Source organism: Labrus mixtus, chromosome 3, assembly GCF_963584025.1.
Source record: "Labrus mixtus chromosome 3, fLabMix1.1, whole genome shotgun sequence".
In the NCBI taxonomy this organism is placed as follows: Eukaryota; Metazoa; Chordata; class Actinopteri; order Labriformes; family Labridae; genus Labrus; species Labrus mixtus.
The window spans coordinates 14,484,306-14,505,362 of NC_083614.1; the positions used below are offsets into that span (position 1 = coordinate 14,484,306).

The following is a 21,057-nucleotide window of genomic DNA, read 5'->3' on the forward strand; positions in this document are numbered from 1 at the left end:
CACATGCAGCATGGAGCATATGTATTTCCAGGCTGTTTCTTTGTGGGTGAGCTGAGCTAATAGGGCATATGGTTGTCTGCGTGCAATGTTAAAGACTTTAACATTAGGACAATGTTTTACCCAGAAAGAAGAAATGAAAAAAAGAATGAGAAGTTGCTCCATTAACCCTTCATGAGGCCCTCAGCCTTTTGGATAACACAAAAGCTTGGGCTGTTTGTCAGTGTTGTATCACAGCCTTTGTCTGAGCAAACTCTGATGCTTTTTGTTTGTTCCCAATGAATGTGCACTACTCATTATGTAACGTGTATATGGGTAAGAATAATATGACTTTAATTCACTGCTTTTTTTGTTGTTGTTTCGGTCAGATGACTGTGCTCTTCTTCCTGCTTTCTACTTTCTGAGAAAAAAGATTCTTGTTCTGACTTGTTTTGTTCAGCCGCTGACAGCACAAAATGAACTGAAACTACAGCCGCAGTGACACAGAAAGCTTCATGTAGGTTATAGATTTTGACAGCTAGGGGTAGAATATCTTTAAATAAATCGTGAAAACATAGCCACGACATTTTTCCATTATTCATTTGTTTCTGTATAAGTTGAACTGGTTGATCGCAGATGATAGAGGGTGCACAGGGCTCAGGTCTCTGACTCTAGACAGACAGTCCACTGAGTCATAAGAGCAGGCAGAGCTGACAAAGCACAGCATACACTTTTTTATTTTTTCACTCATAGATTCACATTCAAAATGAGCATTTTCTGATTGACAGTAAATCGAACAAAGACTTAGTTGGTTATATTCATTCTCTGAGCAGTTTTTACTTGATCTGGGTTTTTTTTTCAGTCGGTGGTCAAAAAGCAGGATGAGTGACTCTGTATTCTCACAGACATTTTGAGGCAGTATGGGGTGTCACCAGTGGGTGCAGGTGTCTGTGTGTTGGGCCACTCAGGGTATTTTTATGCTGCTGACAGTTAAAGCGACAGACAGCCGTTTGAATGCAAACTACAGTCTCTGTGTTTTAGTGACAAAAGAGCCACATACAAATGCATGCAGACAAGTATACATCTGTTTGCTTTTACATTGTTCTACAGTGTAAGAAAGGTTGTTTCATGAAAGGGAAATCATTACACCGCCTTGTTTTTGTTCAAGTGTTATCCCTAAACAACGTGTCAAACAAATATAGTTGACTTCATTTTGTGTACTTTTCATTCCTGTTGTGAGAAACCGAATCTACTCTACTTTCACATATGGAACAATTTACCTCTGGTCAGACCTTATTACTATGACATGTTTTTTAGTTTCCACATTCTTCCCAGTCTCATGCATGCCTTATTCTAAACACTGTGGTAATATACAGTATAATGCTGTGATCATGTGTTTAGTGTGTACAGGGGGGCTTTAGTGTGAGACCTTAAATTGAATTATGTTTTAAAGTTGTTGCTGTCAGCGATAAAAGCTTGACGTGTGTTTGTGATGTTTTGAAGAACAAGAGGACATTATAAAATGTTAAATTAAGTTCTACCTGGGACTGCAGAGTAAATATACGGGGAACTCCCTTATCTCTGCACAGAATACCATGTAGGCAAAAAGCAGAAATCTCAGTACTTGGTTTCAGTCTAAGGGCGCGGTCTGGCCATCCGTACCTTCAACCCAAAAGTCCAGTTTGTTTGGCCAGTGTGACCGCTCGACTGCACGTCCCTTTCTCCCCCCCTCTCTCTCTCTCTCTCTCTCTCTCCGCCTGTTTGTCAACTGAGCACGCTTCATAATAACATATGAAGCATGCATGTGCTGTATTACGACGTTATGTACAAAAGGTAATCGTGCTTAAGCACGGATAGTCCTGTGTAGTGTGACCGCGTGCCGGCCAGCGTGGGAATGGCACAGCGGGGGGCCAATCGTGCTTGAGTACGGCACGGTACAGACGGCCAGTGTGACCACGCCATAATACACCTTCTTTGTGTGGGGAACTGATAACACAGTCCAGACCTGATCTGGAAGTACATTTCTGCTACACATTTGCTGCTGTTTTATTAACCAGTAGCAGGGCTAAAAATAGCGTTTCACCAGAAAAAAATGGATGTGGAATGTGGTTGATCAAAGCACAAAACGTGGCTGAAAGATGAAAATCCCCTAATCGGTTAAACTAAGGTCACTGGAACACAAACAACGTGGAATATAACAAGGCTAAACAAAGAGGATTGTCCAAAAGCGTTTGTTCTGAGCCTTTATAGCCAAGTGGGCAGCAACAGTCACTTGCAGCCACGGTGTATCCATCCATCATTATTCATGCCTCTGTCATCTCCAGACCCTCTGACTCAGGACTCTATATCCTTCACTCACAGAACTACTGCCTCTGATGCATCTGAATGAGTGCAGCGTTGGTCCCTTGATGTGTGTCAGTCTGTCAGAGTCTTTGGTTCTGGACGGTTGATTAAGGAACAGTGGTGCAGTGGGGTGGAGAGATGTTTTCCCCCTCCATCAGCAGAGTTCTGGTCCCTTTGGCAGACATGCTGCCACTCTGCTGTCGACTCCCAGAATGCAGTTTGTGTGTGAGTGTGTGTTAACCCAGCTCAGAGCTGTGGTTTGCAGGGGGCAGACAGGGAGACGGGTTCAGCCTTTTCTGGCCTGGTCTGAGGAAGTTGTAGTCCATCTGTGACCATTCTGTCAATCAACCTGGCTATTAAGCAGCTGTACATTTCCCTTTGGCAGCATTGTTGCATCTAAATTTGTATTTTACCAACAAAACTTCAAACAAAGGCAGAGGCAGCTGCTTTAAAGTTATTTTTTCATTCTAAGCAACCCTCTGAGTTAGTTTATGTGAAAGAGATTCTCTTTTGACAACCGACCAGCTTCTGCAGAACGCTCATAAGATGGCTGACATGAGACAGAAATTACTTTAAAGAGGAAGCAATAACTTATTGAAAATGATGTCCCGGCAGTTTCTTTCCATTCAAATAATCTGTGTCTCGAGGTCTCTTTCCTGTAGTAAAGAGCTTATAAAGAGTGAACAATTCTTTTTTTAGATACGTTGCGTATAATGAAAGATTTTCTTTTTTTGATAAAGGCATTTTATTGGTTGTTTTTTTCCCCCCCTCAAAGCTGGTCGGGTTACACTCGTGGAAAATGTGTGTGTGTCCTGAAGCTATAGGGGAGGTCTTCAGGCCCGGGTCACGCATTTCGAAGAGATGAGATCATTATTTGTGGTGCTGGATTCTGAATGTGTGCTGTTTTGCATGCAGAATGGAAGGCCCAATCCTGAAGCAATGAAAGAAAGCTGCTGTCCTGCTTCAGTTCATTCTACCTCGTCTCTCTATTTGATCCTTTTCCTTTAACTCACCTTCTTTGTCCTGTATTAATGCAGGTACAGAAGAGATAATACTTAGCAGTTGAACCAAGTAGGCTTCTACCAACAAAACAGCTCACCCACTGAATGAGGATTTAAGTTCTAAACTGGTCAGACTGGTTGCTCCTCTGTTATGTGTTCATTTGGTGTTTTTGTTACTGTTTTGTTTTTTTCTGCCAGGCTTTAAAGCCTTTTTCTTCTTCATTTCAAAAGGGCCATCCATTGTTGTAAAGAGACAACTGAAACAAAGTAGGAATTTGGCAATCAATCTGAATTTTGTGTAATAAAACTCAAGTGGAGGTTATTGGAAATGTGCTTTTTGTAATAGGGTTTAAAACAATTGAGACTTCCATCCACTTGGAAACTTTCATTAGGATTTGATAATAGGATAAATGTCTAAAAATATTGAATACATGTCACTCTGGTTCATACAGAAGTATAAATATGATGTATTATCTTTTATTATTGAATGTTGAGTATTGAGATAAAGCATTGATTCAAACTTTCTGGGTCTTCCAGAGATAAAAGTGGACATGTTTTTCCCACTGTTCAAGAGGCTGTTTTTGATCATAAGCAGTCTGATACTATGGATGGGAATCACAAGGCGATCTCATAATTCGATACGATAACGATACCATAGGTGGCCCACAAGAACGATGGCATGAAGATACAGTGATTCTTTGATGATTTCATTGAAATGAAAGACAATCATTTACTGATACGTCACGGTATCTGATTCACTGAATAATGCAAAATGCCCCTAAAAGGTGAAGTGCAGCATTTATGCGTTGCTGCAATGTCAATTTCACATCTTCACATCTTGTTTCTACTTTGAACTTGTTTTCAAAACTCTCTGACTTTACTCTCCTCTCCCTTTCTTATTCTTTGATCTCGCTTTCGTCTTTGTTTTTGGCCAATTCACTTGGCAGAGAAAAACGGTTGCCATATTTTTTGTAGATTGAAATATTGATACCGGTCACCAAAAAAACAAATTGAGTTATTTTGTAAGGAGAACAACATTCAGACCAGTCACTGAGCCTAATTACAGCCTTTGAACAAAAGCCAAACCTCGTAGTCCTTAACGAAGTCCTCTCAAAGTCCCCAGTCTCCTCCATGCCCTACTCCGTCTCAAAACTTCAGACGGGAAGTTCCTATCATCCGGAAACTTTTAACAGGAAGCAGCTACGACACTGTTAACTGTAGGCCTTTAGGGGCGTGGATGTAGCAAAGTACTGTATTGTTGTTCAGGAAATGCAGAGGAGTAGCTGGCCATTCTCTCCGCTGATCCATTGTTTATCTCTTAGTTATGGGTTGCACCTCTTTATTCCTCGGCTATATTTGGTCAAGCTGGGTGGCATTGTTTTGAGTCTGGGAAAAGCTGGCATTACTGTGTTTAAGTTTCTGCGTCATACACACGCGTCTTTGATTCCTAGCTCACACACACACACACACACACACACACACACACACACACACACACACACACACATATATATATACAAAAGTCTTACTGTAATCATACCATTCAAAGTCATATTGAAGAGTAGCACATGCTGTTCCCTACAGGCCTAACACAGCTGACATGTAGCAGTGTGCTGTCGGCCATGTAGGGTCTATTCATGGTCTTCTGACCTCACCACAAGCAAAGTTTGATGTGGTAGCCATCCAGACATGGGTGGAGCTGCTTCAAATTGCTCCAATGTGGTCAAACAACAGTCCACAACAGGAGCAAAACTCTTGCTTGAAAAAGTTTATCAAACTTTGTCCACAAATACATGAGGTAGAACAAATTACTTATATTACCTTACATATTTGACCCTGAAAACAGATCAGTTTGTCCAACAGGGCACTTCTTCTGCACATTTAAAAAATGGATTCTCTGAATCAACAGTTAGCTATACTAGGCTATAGTTTGGCTGACTGCATTGAAGGACCGTTGCATAGTTCCTGTTGCCATAGCATGTTGCGATAAATATGTTTTGCTGGAGTCCACCAAGGGTGCTCTTGATGTTGAAATGTCTTTTAGGTCTGTGATGTTCAGACTTAGCAAGCCTTCGTGATGAGCATTGATTTCCTGCACAAAATTAGTAAATCTTGAGAAAAAGCTCTGTGCTCAACACGGATCATGATCAGTGCAGTATAGTATGACCTCCACATAAACGCATGGGTTTTGTTGTGTTTTTGGAAACCCTTATTGTTTGTAGATTTAGTTATTGCTTTCTGTGTGACTGCAAGTACTTTTAGATATTGCCCTTTAATATATTAACCTTTATGTGATTTAATGAAATTGAAATTTAGATACAGATAGTTTCATTTGTCTTTGATGTCTTGTTTAATTGTGATGAATCTATATATAGTTTTAGAGTTTTCCATGAGTTTAATACAAGCTGTTTACCCCTCACGTGGAAACAACATGGCATTTAGCTCAAACTATGTTCATGGAGGTGTCTGATTTGCTTTCCAGCCTAATAATATCAATCACCTATTTTTATCACCCTTTGCATACTGAAACAATTTGAGTTTTCTCCCACCACCTCTTTCGTTCCGCAACGCTGCCATCCGACATGAGTTAGTTAGTTTTCCACTGTTGCTGATGTACTGCTGTGTGGCTGCCATGTAATAATAGGCCTCATTGTATTCGTACAAGATGAATTGTGTCCCATGATTTGTCATAATTGACTGTGGTCTTTATATAAGTTTGTCAATGCTACAGCCAGGGCTGCAGTAAACCTTAATTAGCACTATCACTGACTGGTTATAAAGAGTGGGAAATGTCTGTTTAAGTTTCCCATGTCCAATATAATGGCTTCATAGTCCAACCAACCATCCAAAGCCTAAAGATATTCTGTCTGTTATTCAATATAAAATAAAAACAATCAGAAAATCCAACTTTTGTGACACTAGAATAAGCTAATTTGGGATTTAGTATTTGTTAAAGCAATTACTGCTTTTGCTGACTTACTACTAATTTATCCCTCCGCTTAAACCTTAAATCCCTAAAAATCTTAAATCGTCTACAGTGGTAAAGTGTCATCCACCACATCTACACTAAGTGAATGGCAAGTCATTTCCTATAAAACAGAGAGTACTGCCATGTTGTTTGTTTATGACCTTCAAGCGGTAAACTCATGACGTGGTTCAGCATAACCACATTCATTGGGACATTCACAGTCATTGAATCAAAGCAGCAGGGCCTTAGAGCGCTATTGACGCCTTTATTGTGCCTCAAATAATCAATTCTTTGTTAACAATTCAGCTGGACTAGCTGGAGGGATTTAAGTGTTGGTGGTGGGGATATAGCAGCCAGGCCAAGAATAGAGGAAGAACTGTGTAGAGATATGGACACATGCAATCACTTCCAATAAATATAATGTCCTTAATTAACCATCTTTCACATTCAGGACCACATTAAACAGTTATTATTATGGCACAGAGCATCATAGGGGTTTTTTGGCCAGGTACCAATTATTTTATAATTGGAATTTAGGGTTGGGAAATGAATCGCTTTTTTTTCCGTCGTCTTTGTATGAGCATTCACAATAAACACAAGCATTTTGATGCAGTCAGATAAAGGGAAAGCTAATTATCAGCTACTCTCGAATTAATTAGTGCCAAAGTAGTGGATAAACAAACATTTTATTTATTTTGGATTTAGAAGAAAGACATTCCAAACACAGGTGTTCTATAAAACATGGAGATCAGCAGATAGGCAGAAAAAAGTAGTTTAACCCTAATACTGACTCTCTGATTTTGATTAATTAACGGATTCATATTGCTGTTTTTCTCATGTCGTGAAGGCCTATTGGAATCTATGAACATGAATAATATAACTGTTGTTATTGCCTGTGTTGCCCTGCAAGAATGTGGGAACTGTCTTTGTGGCGGTTGGTCCTTTTGTGAGTGTATCCACACTGTAGTGAGGTGTCAGTGTCAGAGCCTTGGCAGCGTCTGTGGAAACGTTTAACTGAAGCAGAATGCAGCAGTGCCTTAGTGTCCAAGCAATAACAAGTACCCAAGCACCAGTTGTAGGTTTTTACCGACAACTAAGTTTATTTTCTATTGAGGCTTCTGCTACTAGCAGGAAAGTTAAAGTTATGCCAAAAATGCTGAAAAAAAAACTGACTTCACATGAGCTTTGTGCTTGGGGGAAGTATGTATTTGGCCAAATAAAGTTCTTTATGAGTCACAAGCATATTTGTTTGTTTTCTACAAACATCTTATCATGCATACGACATCAGACCACTTCTTCACAGAGATTGCTTTGTTTGTGGATGTGCAAGTATATACTCAACCTAACACTGAATGTCTCTTATCATATATGATTTATGCTTTCTCAGCTCTGCCCCAGCTTCTTGTTGAGACAAACAACTCATAAAATGCACACATTTTGGGACACTCCCCCACTTTGGTTTGTAAGGACAAGGGTGTATGTGTGTATGTGAGGGGTATGAAGAGGGATGTGAGATTTAGATGTGTGGGTCTGGCTCTGTTTAAATGGAAATGTACATGGGGAGCAGCCAGGCTGCCAGGGAAGCCGTCCCACAAAATGCAGATATACACACACTGCAGGTAGCTGAGCCCCCTTGCTTTATGTGCCTCTTCTTTTCACTCTCCCTTCTTTGTTTTTCTTCCAAGAACTCCAAGAGAGAAACCCCTATTTGGTATGAATGCTGATTAGAAAAACGTGGTTTGGCACACTGTCTGCCTACTTCCCCATACCTGCTGCGCCTTCCAGCCAATCAGATTGTCTGCTCGTGGGCAAGTTCGAGTACGAAAGATGCTGTGACATGTTTAGCATTCCCTCCGTGGCACAGTGGCCAGAGCTTTGCAGAGATATCCCAAGGTTTAGTGCTTGGCTGCTCAGTAGGCAGCATGGCACAGTAAGACAATTTGGAGTATCTGTGCCAAAACACACTTAATGATCCCTTAAAACGTTGAGCAGAAGATATGGCGATTCAAACAGGCTACACCTAAATAAATACATTTAAGATTTTTACAAAATCTGCACACACAACTGATCACCTGAATAGAAAAATAGCAGTGTGGCGTGATGTGTGTGTTTCTTTGGAACAAATACACACATCAAAAGAAAGAAAGCCCAATGAGTGAGGAGGAGTCTTAGGATAGGATAGGATAGTACTTTATTGATCCCCAGAGGGGAAATTCGGGCGTTACAGCAGCACAGACAAGAAAGCTCGAAAATACACATTAAACAGAATAGATAAGATAAATAAAAATAAAAACAGGGGGTATATACAAGTACAAAATGAATGATGAAGTTAACTGGGGGGAATTGAGAATTGAGACAGTATTTGCAGAGAATGACAAGATAAAGTGACAAGTGATTAAAGTGACTTGGTATGATAAATAGCAGCAAGTAATGTAAAGAGCAGAGAAGAGAGGCAGTGTTGTACCACAGTAATGCAGAGTGCAGTTATATAATATAATGTAGTATAATATAATATAATATAGTGCAATATGAACAATATAGTGTAATATAATGAAATGTTATATAATATAGACTAGTATAATAATATAATAAAAATATATAGAATGTACAGTATATATGTATATATATATATATATATTGATGCTAAATAATAATAATAATGAAGGTGAAGTTTAGTGTCAAGGACGGACTGTTGATAATGGATGACTGCAGTCATGAGTAACAGACAAATGAGAATTCTCTTTTGTCGTCATCAACAAGAAAACGCTCTTTCCTCTTACTTCCCTCTGGTCTCAATTCTATTTTAAAACCCAACTTGGGTAGAAATGTTTTTGCACGATGAAAAGGATGCATAACTGTTAACAAAGAGAATAAAGATTAGCATGAAAGGATAAGGACTGTAAGATCTACTTTTGCAATAGAAATTTAAAAATTGGTCAACAGTTAATCCTTATAAATCTCAATCAGACCCTGTGTGTGTGTGTGTGTGTGTGTGTGTGTGTGTGTGTGTGTGTGTGTGTGTGTGTGTGTGTGTGTGTGTGTGTGTGTGTGTGTGTGTGTGTGTGTGTGTGTGTGTGTGTGTGTGTGTGTGTGTGTGTGTGTGTGTGTGTGTGTGTGTGTGTGTGTGTGTGTGTGTGTGTGTGTGTGTGTGTGTGTGTGTGTGTGTGTGTGTGTGTGTGTGTGTGTGTGTGTGTGTGTGTGTGTGTGTGTGTGTGTGTGTGTGTGTGTGTGTGTGTGTGTGTGTGTGTGTGTGTGTGTGTGTGTGTGTGTGTGTGTGTGTGTGTGTGTGTGTGTGTGTGTGTGTGTGTGTGTGTGTGTGTGTGTGTGTGTGTGTGTGTGTGTGTGTGTGTGTGTGTGTGTGTGTGTGTGTGTGTGTGTGTGTGTGTGTGTGTGTGTGTGTGTGTGTGTGTGTGTGTGTGTGTGTGTGTGTGTGTGTGTGTGTGTGTGTGTGTGTGTGTGTGTGTGTGTGTGTGTGTGTGTGTGTGTGTGTGTGTGTGTGTGTGTGTGTGTGTGTGTGTGTGTGTGTGTGTGTGTGTGTGTGTGTGTGTGTGTGTGTGTGTGTGTGTGTGTGTGTGTGTGTGTGTGTGTGTGTGTGTGTGTGTGTGTGTGTGTGTGTGTGTGTGTGTGTGTGTGTGTGTGTGTGTGTGTGTGTGTGTGTGTGTGTGTGTGTGTGTGTGTCCACCCCTAACTCTAATCAGCCCTAACATCACTGTATCAAATTCAGAGTGAACTGCTTTGGGAGATACAATGTGGCTCCTATTTAACATGCACTGAGTCAACTTCCCCTGCGGTGGCCTTTTGGGGAGTGTGTCTGTGTTACCATGTGAGCATGTGCATCATGAAGAAAAAAATAACACCATTCTGTGGCCATATCAATGCAATGAACAGAGAGCCTGTCCGAGAGCACTGGGGGCTTGGTTAGCATTAGCCTCAAGACTTAAGAGAAGCTCAGGTCCTTTCTGTTTCTGGGTTTGACACTGCCATACAGATTGGCTGTCTGAAGCTCATTTATCATCACTGACCTATGCACTCTCCCTCTCTTTCCCTCTCTCTCTCTCGCTCTCTCTGCCTTTCTCTCTCTCTCCCTCTCCCCCTCTCTTAGTTGCACACAGACATAAACAGAGTGAACAAGAGGTAGAAAAGGGTCTCAATGCAGGAAAGAAAAAAAGAGAGATGGATGGGAATAGAGTGAGAGGAGGGTAAAGAGGGGACGGCGAGCTGCAGATGCTCACCCTCATTAGTCCCTAGACATATTAAAACACACAAGCATGTAGGCACTCACACATCCCCTTCCTACCCCCTGCTGTACTCTCAGCTGCTGTTTAAAAACACGAGTGTCTTTGTTGTCATGGTGTTTTGTTATTGTTGTTGTTTGCTTTGTGAGGCTGCTCACAGATAATGTTTCATACGATACCACAGACGTGTGGGCCTGAGATCTAACAGGGGCCTGAGTTGAGTTTTAGGACATCAACGACTAGTAAGAATATATTGTAACATTTGGAGGCTACTGGTTGGTGCTATTTAAATGATCCATAGTTGTCTAAATGGTCTTTGAAATTTCCGTATAGATACCTAGTGTCTTCATTTGATGAGGGGAATAAAACACTGAAAATTCATCAGTCTTGGGAAGATTTTCTTTGATTTGGTGTCACTCTTTTCTCCAGTTTTTATTTCATTTTATACACTGAAATTGACTCTATATATCTGTCTTCTTCTTCTGTTTCTGTCAGGCCTTTGGAAATGCCAAGACAGCCCACAACAACAACTCTAGCCGCTTTGGTAAATTCATCCAGGTGAATTACCTGGAGAGTGGAGTGGTAAGAGGGTGAGTAATTTACAGTGTCTCAAATGGTCTCACACGATGTCAAGTCGAGGGCTAAGTTGTTATGATCCGCATTGTGACACCAAAGGGGGACATCTCAAGGATTGTTTTTGTGTTCTGTATCCTTGTTATGTCGTTGTTCATCGTGCTTCTCTACCTCTTAAAAAGCTAATATCTTCCCCTTTACTCTTTCATGGCTGGTCATGTGGATCCTCTTGTGTGCATAGTTTGTTTGTGTGTGTACACTGAAACTTTCAACCACCAGCATGTCCTTCCCTTTTCTCAGCAGTCAGACTCTGGTGAGGAGCTGCATCAAAGTCTGGCGAGCCATGTCACTTCCTCATTTCCTCATCAGGAGAGGAACAGATGCTGTTATGTTATAGTTATGGTAGATTTAAAGGTGAAGGGCTCCAAAGAGTTCAAAATTCATACTGAAGGAAAACAGGATGAGAAATCTTATCACGGAGTGGATGCAAAATGATAAGAGTAAAAAATGTATTTAAAACATGTAAATGCCTGTGGCGACAGCTGTACAGCTCCACAGTAAATGAGCACCCCCCCAACCTAATTATCCCCTCATGGCACCAGGTCTCATCATGCTTTATTGAATTGCTTACTCCGAGAAGGGTTTGTAATCCAATCAGGAGAGTTAACTTCAGTGGGCTGCTGCTTTTCTGCAACATGAAGTAAACCCACTTAGAGGAGGAAATGCTTTTTTACAATGAATAATGTCAACCAGGTAGCAGAGTTTTTATCACCCTATGTCCAGTGTAGCTTCACAACGTTAAAAAAACTGGACTCTGAGTACCATCACTGCTCTGGCCTGTCGTCCCAACAAAGGCAGCCTGTCTATCTCTGCGTCTCCAGTGGCAGCAAGTCAATAGAAGAGATTAACAAAGGGAAGGCTGCTGTTCTGCTCTCTACTGAGCAGACTGACTAACTGTCAGGACTCTCTCTCTCTCTCTCTCTGTGTGTCTCTATGTCTCTCTCTCTCTCTCTCTCTGTCTCGCTCTCTCTCTGTCTCGCTCTCTATCTGTCTCTCTCTCTCTCTCTCTCTCTGTCTCTCTCTCTCTGTCTCTCTGTCTCTCTCTCTCTCTCTCTCTCTCTCTCTCTGTCTCTCTCTCTCTCTCCCCCTCTGTGGGTCTCTGTCCTGCTTACCTTTCCTCACTTGGATCTGAGTGAGAGAGCAGAATAATGAAAAGGAACACACACTTCAGAAAAGTTGTTAAAAGGAGGTGGAGTGTTAATGAAATATGTCTGAACACGAACCTGTTTTATGTTTCTGATTTCATTTGTTGTGAGTGTTCTCTTTCTTCCCTCTGGTGAACGTTGAACGATATACGACTCCTTTGAACCTTTTTGGAACAGACATTGCTTTAGACATGTAGGCTATACCGTTCTGCATTAGATCTGCCCATATGAAACCCAGTCCCACTTTTATTTAAGCCATGACATTCACATATTGTATCAAGTGATAGTCCTTAAGATGAATGCATTATTTGCTATTTAACAATACATAATAAATAATCATCTGATACATCTTTATGTGACACATAACAAGGAGTTCTGACGTTTTTCAATTGCAGATTTAAGGAAGGCTCACATGGCCTGTTTTTGTGTTAATATTTTAGTTTTAAAACCTTTGGAACAGTTAACGCCTTAAAGCTCCTGTGAGGAACTTTCTTTTTGCACGTAATTTGTCAACCCCTGTGGATAAAGCAGTACATCTAATCTCTTTGCTGATCTTGTCCTGTACATGTTTAAGTATTATTTTTTGAGGACACTCTGATCCTGCTGTCTTTTAACAGGCAACGGTATCATTCACAGTTTTTACTGCGTGCTGTAACTAACTTCTTCTGGCAGTAGTAACAGGCATAAACAATTATTATATCCAATTTCTTAATGTTGTTGCTTATGAAATTTATTGCCGTTTTGGTTCCTAAAGAGGCATCTTTATTAATGTCAGTTTGTTTAATAACCTGTTTAAAAAAATGCTCTAAACATTGTGACTGGATTTTAAAGCTCCAGAGAGGATTTTTTAAACATATACATATTTAACTTTGCCTAAAATATTTTCCTTGTTTAAGTTAAAGTCAAATAGTATTTGTGTATGTAATGTGGTCAAAACACCTACCAGAATTCTACCCTATTATTTATTTGAATTAGCTTTGACGTTGTAATGCAAAGTGAAAAGGGAACCAGCAGATCTATACATTGAATGTTTGAACTTTGAACAGTATCTGTCTTTAGTTGTGACTCTACTTTGAGCAGACTGACACAGCTGTGCTTTTCACAGCAGAGCTCTATTCTTAGTGTGTCATGAAGACTGGCGTCAGTGTTGTTTTTGCCTGGCTTTAGAAAACAGCTCTGACTTATAAAATCTGATTTGGACTGCTTTATAGCCTTGGGCCGTTGCATTGGGTAAATACCACTGCTTTTAAAAGTGCATAACTCATGACTGCAGTGGTTTGAAAGCATCCCTCTACTCCTGATACAGCCTTCTACTCTCCTCTGCCAGGCTACATGTATGCTCTGCTCCCATGTTTTCATGTGTTTCAGGTGTGTTGCTATGTGGGCATGTGAAATGTGCTATGATCCTTCTGTCCAGATTTTAATGCTTTTTTAATTCTGTGATTGTTCCTACCATCTGCCCTCACTTCCCCTCCTGCTCCTCCCCTCATTTTGTAGTACCAGCCCACTTTAACATATTACCACATGCGCACACACAAACAGAGTTGAGGGCTGAGTGACCTTTAGTGTTAAGTGATTCATCCTCTTTGTTTTTCTTCTTCCCCTTTTTTTCTTGTCCTCTTCCACCCCCCACCCCTAACCCCCCTCTCTGACTTAAAGGGCTGTGGTGGAGAAGTATCTCCTGGAGAAGTCTCGTCTGGTCTCCAGAGAGAAGAACGAGAGGTGAGCAGGGAAAGGAGGGGTCGTGACCCTTTGACCCCACTGACCGTCATGGGGCCCTCTGTACAAACATGAGGATCCTCTGATGGTTGGATATGAAGTTCAACTGAGGGCTTCAGTCTTTGACTTTAGATATCCCTCTGCCTAAACACTCACTCATCCACAAGCACACACACACACACACACACACACACACACCTATTCTCATATTCACACTCTGTAGACTCAGATATCATCCAACTCAATGGTTCATTATGCACATATGTTAATACTAGAATTAGCTGTGTGTCCTACATGATAGATAGACACTGATAGACCAGACTAACACAGTTGAGTTTCCTCATTTGAATGTGACTCTCAGTGACTCGTGTTTGTGTAAGGTAACTGTTACTATACTAACATCAGAAGAAGAAAAACTGTTCCCATGTGTCAGTTCTGAGAGTGACAGCCAGGCACACTTTGTCACCTCCTTCCCATCAAACAAGCATTTGTTACTCACTGTAACATTCACCCCCAGCTAGACTACCAGTCTGTAGCTACCCGAGTGACTAATATACAAACAGTAATTCTAGGCTTTGAGATAACAGTCAGATGTAAAGGAGACTGAGCAAATCTTCTACTGTCATTTTGTTTCAGTTAGACATATATCACTTAAGGATGAGTCATGTTTTTTGACCCGAGTTTAAACTGTTACATCAATGAAATTATCACAAAAACTGACTTTATGATGAATAGTTTGCCTATTGACTAGTGACAACAAAGCGTTAGCCATGACATGGTAACTAATGAGCTGCTTTTGTCAAAGAAAGGCTTTTTTTAAAAAACACTCTTACCATTTGAGATACCAACAGATTCAAATTGCACGTACACGAAGAGCATTACTCATTCACATTTCCTGTTCGTTTTCCTGTATCGTTTTCGACAGTGTCGTGGCTTTCGATTGGCCTTTGTAACCTTCAGGCTAATAACAGCCTGCACGGCGTACCGTTAATAACTCGGCCCACAGTTGCTGTTGACGGTGCATCATGTCTGTCTAGTCAGGGAGTGAGTCTGCTGTATGATGTCATTGTTTCTTAGTGTCAAGTGTGGAAACTCATGAAGCTCACCTCATTCTGCCTACCTGACCACTGATAGCAGGAGTGGAAAACTGATAATAACATCATTGAGCTCCCATAATTGCCTCCTTTCTATGATATTTTTTACAATTTGTTGACTTTTGGTTTATTATTAAAACTCTGTCTATTTGTGATCATAAATATGGAGCTCCTATGCGCTGATGACAGCTCACCAGATACTAAAACAAACACATGATATGTACACATGGGAATAAATCATCCCACTGGAGAGCATTTTTGATAAAGTTGTGTCAAAGTAATAACCTGCTGTGGGTACAGTGTGTTTTTAGTGTGGGCTCAAAGAACAATCTTTTTTGACTTTGTAACAGGAACTACCACGTGTTTTACTACCTGTTGTTGGGAGCTTCAGAGGAGGAGAGGAAGGAGTTCAAGTTGTTGCCACCTGAAGAATACTTCTACCTCAAGCAGGTACATTACCTCTTTGATGTCTCCGTCAAATCCAGCAGTTTCAAGTGTTTTCCATTTGACACAAACAGCTTCTTGTGTGTGACCTTTAAGGTAACACTGTTACTCTTTGTGGGTGGACTCTGCATTCATCCAGACTGTCAGGCCTCTGAATAAGCTGCTGTATACACTCCCAGCTTACTGCTCACGTGTGTCCTGCATATTAATGAAGCTGGCTTTGTTCTCTTTCTTGCTCTCCCCCCCCCCCCTCTCTTCTCCCATTTTTTTTTTCAACCTCTGTTCCTCACCTACATGCATGTCCAATTTGCGTCCTTTTTCTCGTCATCTTGAATCACCACTAACTGCTTTTCTCTTCTTGTAGCAAAACTTTAAGATTGAAGATGAGGAAGACCTGCGCCATGATTTTGAAAGGCTGCAGCAGGCAATGGAGATGGTTGGCTTCCTCCCCGCCACCAAGAAACAGTAAGTGCATCTGTGTGCATTTTTAGCATAGTGTGTGGAGCGAAGATCCACAGTGCCTTTCCCGACACGTTCAGGGGATTGTGTTAAAAGTCCATCCTGAAGCATTTTTCCTCTCAGCCCTTACTGCAGAGTATTTTGCTCTGAGCACTGGGTCACATTACCAACATATAAATAACAATAAAGAGACTTTTAAGAGCACAAACATCACAATGGGCAAATTTTTCAAATGGGCTAATACGGCAGTTTATTAGAGACAGCATGCAGATGCAGTGAAAACAATGCTGCTATTCAGGGTTGTAATTGTTAACATAAACGAATGATACGTTTATACAACAGCTTATGTAGCACTTTTCTTGTATTTGCGTTAAGCCTACCATTGCATAAAGCTTTTTTTATTGCCGCATTTAATTCATTCTATTTTTGCGACTGTGTTACAGGATCTTCTCTGTGCTTTCTGCCATCTTGTATCTGGGCAACGTGACCTACAGGAGAAAGTCAACAGGCAGAGATGAGGGGTTGGATGTGGGACCACCAGAGGTCCTGGCCACACTCTCTGACCTGCTAAAGGTGACACACATGTCCTGTGCTTTTGAGGGACTCCTTATGAGATGAACAAGTCAGGAGTTGACCACGGGGTCTTCAAAAGTATTCAAACCTTAGCAAAGATAGATAGCTGATAGCTTGTTCTCAATTTATATAATCAATTAAGAGATTTTAGGCTTATTTATTTCTGAGTTAGGTTTTTTTGTTCAGTTTTAATTATTCTGATTCTGAGGGAACCTCGTCAGATCAGATTTTTGTTCTGGCCCTCTGACCTGTCAATGCCTCCTCACAAAGCTCCGCCGCGCCTGTAGCTAGCAAGTTAACTGTGTTTGTGTGTGTGTGTGTGATGGGTAGATGCACGTTTTCTGAGAAGTGATTAGAGGAGAATGAGTCGGAGCCATGGGTGAGGCCTGCACTACCTTCTCCAGCTGACATTTTATTAAATTCTGATGAGTTCAAAAGGGGAAATGACTCTGTCAAACTAAACATGTGGCAGGCTAGATTCAAGCTCAAAATGACTTTTACTTCATGTTTCTCTGAAATAGCTTTAATGGTATATAATTACACTACAGTACATTGTTCCCAATAGTTAGCTGATGGTATTTTTTAAGGCCAGTGTCAACATGCACTTGAATGGTTCTTGTGCATACTATGAAATTAAATCCTGAAGGCGCCACTGTTTATATCAACACATACAGACTGTCATCCTCTGCTCATGGCAACCTTACCTCTGTTTATCTCTTAAATTTAAAAAAGTAATTTGGTGCTAAGAATACTGATGTTCAAAATCTCAAATTGAGCAGTCTTAGTTTTTCAGAGTTTAAACTCTTTATAATTACGTTTTTTTTCTAAATAAACTTTGCATTGGGTTTATTACTCACCTAATTTTCTGTTGCTTTGTTCCCACCCAAAAATCGTATTTATGCCGCAATGATAAGAAGTGATCACAAACTAAGACTGTTCAGTTGTACTGTTATCTTACAATCAGTACAAAACACAGAACTGTGTCACTAATTCTAACGGTTAGAAATCGAAGATGCAGTGGGGTCTTAAGATATATGAAGAGGGTTTTGAATAAAGGTCTCAAAATTTATTCATTTCGACTTCAGATTTTATGCAGCCTGTCTAGTAACCTATGTGGGTTGTTTTTTTTAGGTTAAAGAGGAACTGCTGGTTGAGGCTCTGACAAAGAGGAAAACAGTGACAGTCAATGACAAGCTGATTCTCCCCTACAGCCACTCAGAGGTAAGACATTACCTCTCAACCTGTCATTACAAAAGTACAGTCCAGTGCTTTTTTCTTTTCTTTCCTAATTCTTTGTCGACATCAAACCTACAATAATTCACGTCGTCCTCTCAGAGTTTTCAATTGTTTTGCACTCATCAGTTGGACTTTTGGACTTTGGACAGTTTTTTTTTTTTAACAGTATGCACATTCCCCTCTTTCTACCCTTCAGGCTATCACTGCCAGAGACTCCATGGCCAAATCTCTGTACAGCGCCTTGTTTGACTGGATCGTGTTGCGCATCAATCACGCTCTGCTTAACAAGAAAGATATGGAGGAACATGTTCCAGTGAGATGAATGCACTCACATATATAACACATCATGAAATGCTTTCCAAATAGAAATAGAAGTATTCTTTTATTAGGGATGCCCCTTCCTGCTCCTAAACACACATTATTTTGTTGTCTGTACTCTTGTTTTCCAGTGCTTGTCCATCGGTGTTTTGGACATTTTTGGCTTTGAGGACTTTGAGACCAACAGCTTCGAGCAGTTCTGCATCAACTATGCAAATGAGCAGCTGCAATATTATTTCAACCATCACATCTTCAATCTGGAGCAGGTCAGTGTTCTTGTTTCACTTGAACCTGACCCCAAAAACCTTCTTACAGGACACTGAACAAGACATGGTTAAAAGATGTTCTCTTCTTTGATTCAAACTTCCAACTCTCTGCTCTGCTCCGTGTTTATAGTAGTGACTTCTTAAACCATGAGTCATCCCAGCATTCCCTCATTTTAAATGGAAAACACGCTGCATGAGACTTGGTTAGTTTATCTTATCCTTCAGAGTACTGAGTGAAGACAGCAGTAAAAAAAAAAACGAGGTTCATTGGATTCTTCTTTGGTTCTCAGTTGGCAGATCAGGCGCCCCATGTAAAGAAAATGATATATATTCTGTAGGATATAGTGAAATTGGAAAACTGATGACATCTGGATGTTTAGGAGGAGTACCAAGCAGAGGGAATCACCTGGCACAACATCGACTACACCGACAACGTGGGCTGCATCCACCTCATCAGCAAGAAACCAACGGGTCTGCTCTACCTGTTGGATGAGGAGAGCAAGTAAGAACAGCTAAACAGAATCCACACTTTGTTTCATTCTTGTTGTGTCGGTGTCAGTATGAATGAGGTTGACTGTTGGAAGCTGTCTATTATTCTGTCACATATAATATTTTCCTCTCCTCTTTGTATTAATCCTCCTCTCCTCTTGCTTTCTCCCTCTGTGTCTGTACTTCAGCTTTCCCCATGCGACAGATGAAACATTATTAGCCAAATTCAAGCAGCAGCACCAGGGCAACATGTACTTTGTCCCCACACCGGTCATGGAGCCTGCCTTTGTCATTCGACACTTTGCTGGGAAAGTAAAATATCAAATCAAGGTAAGGACGGACAAATAAAGAAAAGGGATTGTATTCATTTATTTATTTACTCTTTAATATGACCTGCTGATGCAATGTGTAAAGTTGTCTATATATTTGACCTTGACAGGATTTTCGGGAGAAGAACACAGACCACATGCGTCCAGACATCGTGGCGTTGCTGCGGAGCAGCGACCGTGCATTTGTGCGCCAGCTCATTGGTATGGACCCAGTGGCCATGTTTCGATGGGGCATCCTGCGCGCCACCATCAGAGGAATTGCTGCTTTTAATGATTCCGGCCGTACCTGGGCTGCAAAGACGTCAGGTAAATTATCAGTGAAATAATGATGTAATCATGTCCGAGGTAAAATCACGTTTGATATAAAAATTCTTAGTCTTACTTAGCATCCTTGTTTGTATTTGATGGTGGGCTGACACTACCGTAATTTTCTGTCCAGATCTCAATCCTCCTCCAGACCATTTTTGAGCTCTCAGCCCATCGACATAGGCTTCAGTTAATGTGGATTAACAAGAATCAATAAAGTTAATACAAAAGGCAAAACAACAAAAACTGCTGCAGTCATGTGACTTTGATCTTTTGTACTAGAAAGCTCACGTACGGTATGAATGAAAAACACTTCAACACGTAATAATTGCGTACTCATGCTGTTTATGTTTTAGGTGTTGTCCGTCCGATTTCAAGAACTCCTTTAGGAGAGCTTCAGCGATCCAATGCTCCAGTGGACAGAATGTATAAGTAAGTCATTGCACATCCTTTCATTTAACACTTATCAAACATGTCTCATTGGATTGTCTTTGGTTTTCTAACTGTCTTACTTCCAGAATCTCACTGCCATAGGACCAGTGGACGTGAAGGCAGACTCTTTCCTTTTACTCTGTTTTTAACTATGTTTCTAATCTTTCATGAAACACGGACTGAACTGTTTAAGAAGGAGCGTTATATTAATCAGCCTTCATAAGCTGCAACATGTCCTCCACTCGTAAACTGCAGAGCAACATATGTCTTGTTTAGGCTCCTTGTTGAAGTGAAGGAATGTTTGAAATGGTTGGTGAACTGTGGACCTCCACTTTTATCTTGTGGTGCTGGATGAGATGAGGAAGGAGAGTGACAGTCACCTAAACTCTGTTCAGTTGAGATACTCATCTGATCTGAATCCTCAAATAATGACAAAAATCTGAGCTTTTTGACAGAAATGAATCCTCTTCCACCTCATCTCATCCACCCATATCCTCTCCACCTCTTGGTGACGCCTCTGTGTGCGGTTCTCTCCTCTCCCTCTCCCCTCCACAGACGAGCGTCTATGCTCGATTTCTACTTTGATCACTCAGAAGAGCGCCCTCTAGAGGTCTTTGAAGACATCTTTGCTAGCTATGAGAGTAAGAAGTAAGTGAACAGGAGAAAGGAATGAAGACATGAGGCCAAGCAGGAAGGAAATGTGTTTTTTTTTTTCGGGTAATAGATATGGGTTTGCTCCGTTTTTTGAGTTTGCTTGATTAAAATAGAATCTAAATATACCAGTAGTTTAATCAAAAAGCTCCAGCTTGTCAAGTGTTTCAAAGTCTGCTTCTTGAAAATAAAAGCAGCAGAGGAAGTTCAGTACAAGAATAAAACACAGTGAAAAAGAGTTGCCCTTTACCTTGCTTTACCTCACTGTAATCCACATCTTTTTATGTAGCTGTGGTAATCGCTCACCATTCTCACATTTATTATTCTTTCTATAGAGCACAGGAAGGTGTTTGTTCTGGCCTACTGTGATTAGCCGGCCGAGGTACTTACATCAGCTGTTGAGCTTTGGAAACACACATGTATTCTTACAGCAATAGAGG

The 21,057-nt window shown here is 40.8% G+C and overlaps 1 protein-coding gene across 10 annotated transcripts in view; it reads left to right on the top strand.

The window, feature by feature from the left end:
• si:zfos-588f8.1 overlaps positions 1-21,057 on the top strand; it is a 60,558-nt gene that overhangs the window by 26,171 nt on the left and 13,330 nt on the right. For 8 of the 10 annotated variants that reach the window (XR_009667109.1, XM_061033047.1, XM_061033031.1 and 5 more), the window contains exons 5-17: positions 11,019-11,113; positions 13,961-14,023; positions 15,465-15,564; positions 15,923-16,023; positions 16,461-16,590; positions 17,722-17,811; positions 18,023-18,139; positions 18,276-18,410; positions 18,791-18,912; positions 19,088-19,229; positions 19,339-19,534; positions 19,891-19,966; positions 20,522-20,614. Coding sequence is in view for 9 of the 10 variants with exons in the window: in XM_061033047.1 (XP_060889030.1) it covers positions 11,019-11,113; positions 13,961-14,023; positions 15,465-15,564; positions 15,923-16,023; positions 16,461-16,590; positions 17,722-17,811; positions 18,023-18,139; positions 18,276-18,410; positions 18,791-18,912; positions 19,088-19,229; positions 19,339-19,534; positions 19,891-19,966; positions 20,522-20,614 (1,460 nt within the window). In the remaining variant the exon portion in view is untranslated. The remainder of the gene's footprint in view (positions 1-11,018; positions 11,114-13,960; positions 14,024-15,464; positions 15,565-15,922; positions 16,024-16,460; positions 16,591-17,721; positions 17,812-18,022; positions 18,140-18,275; positions 18,411-18,790; positions 18,913-19,087; positions 19,230-19,338; positions 19,535-19,890; positions 19,967-20,521; positions 20,615-21,057) is intronic. The other 2 variants (XM_061033005.1, XM_061033023.1) reach the window with 1 other exon arrangement.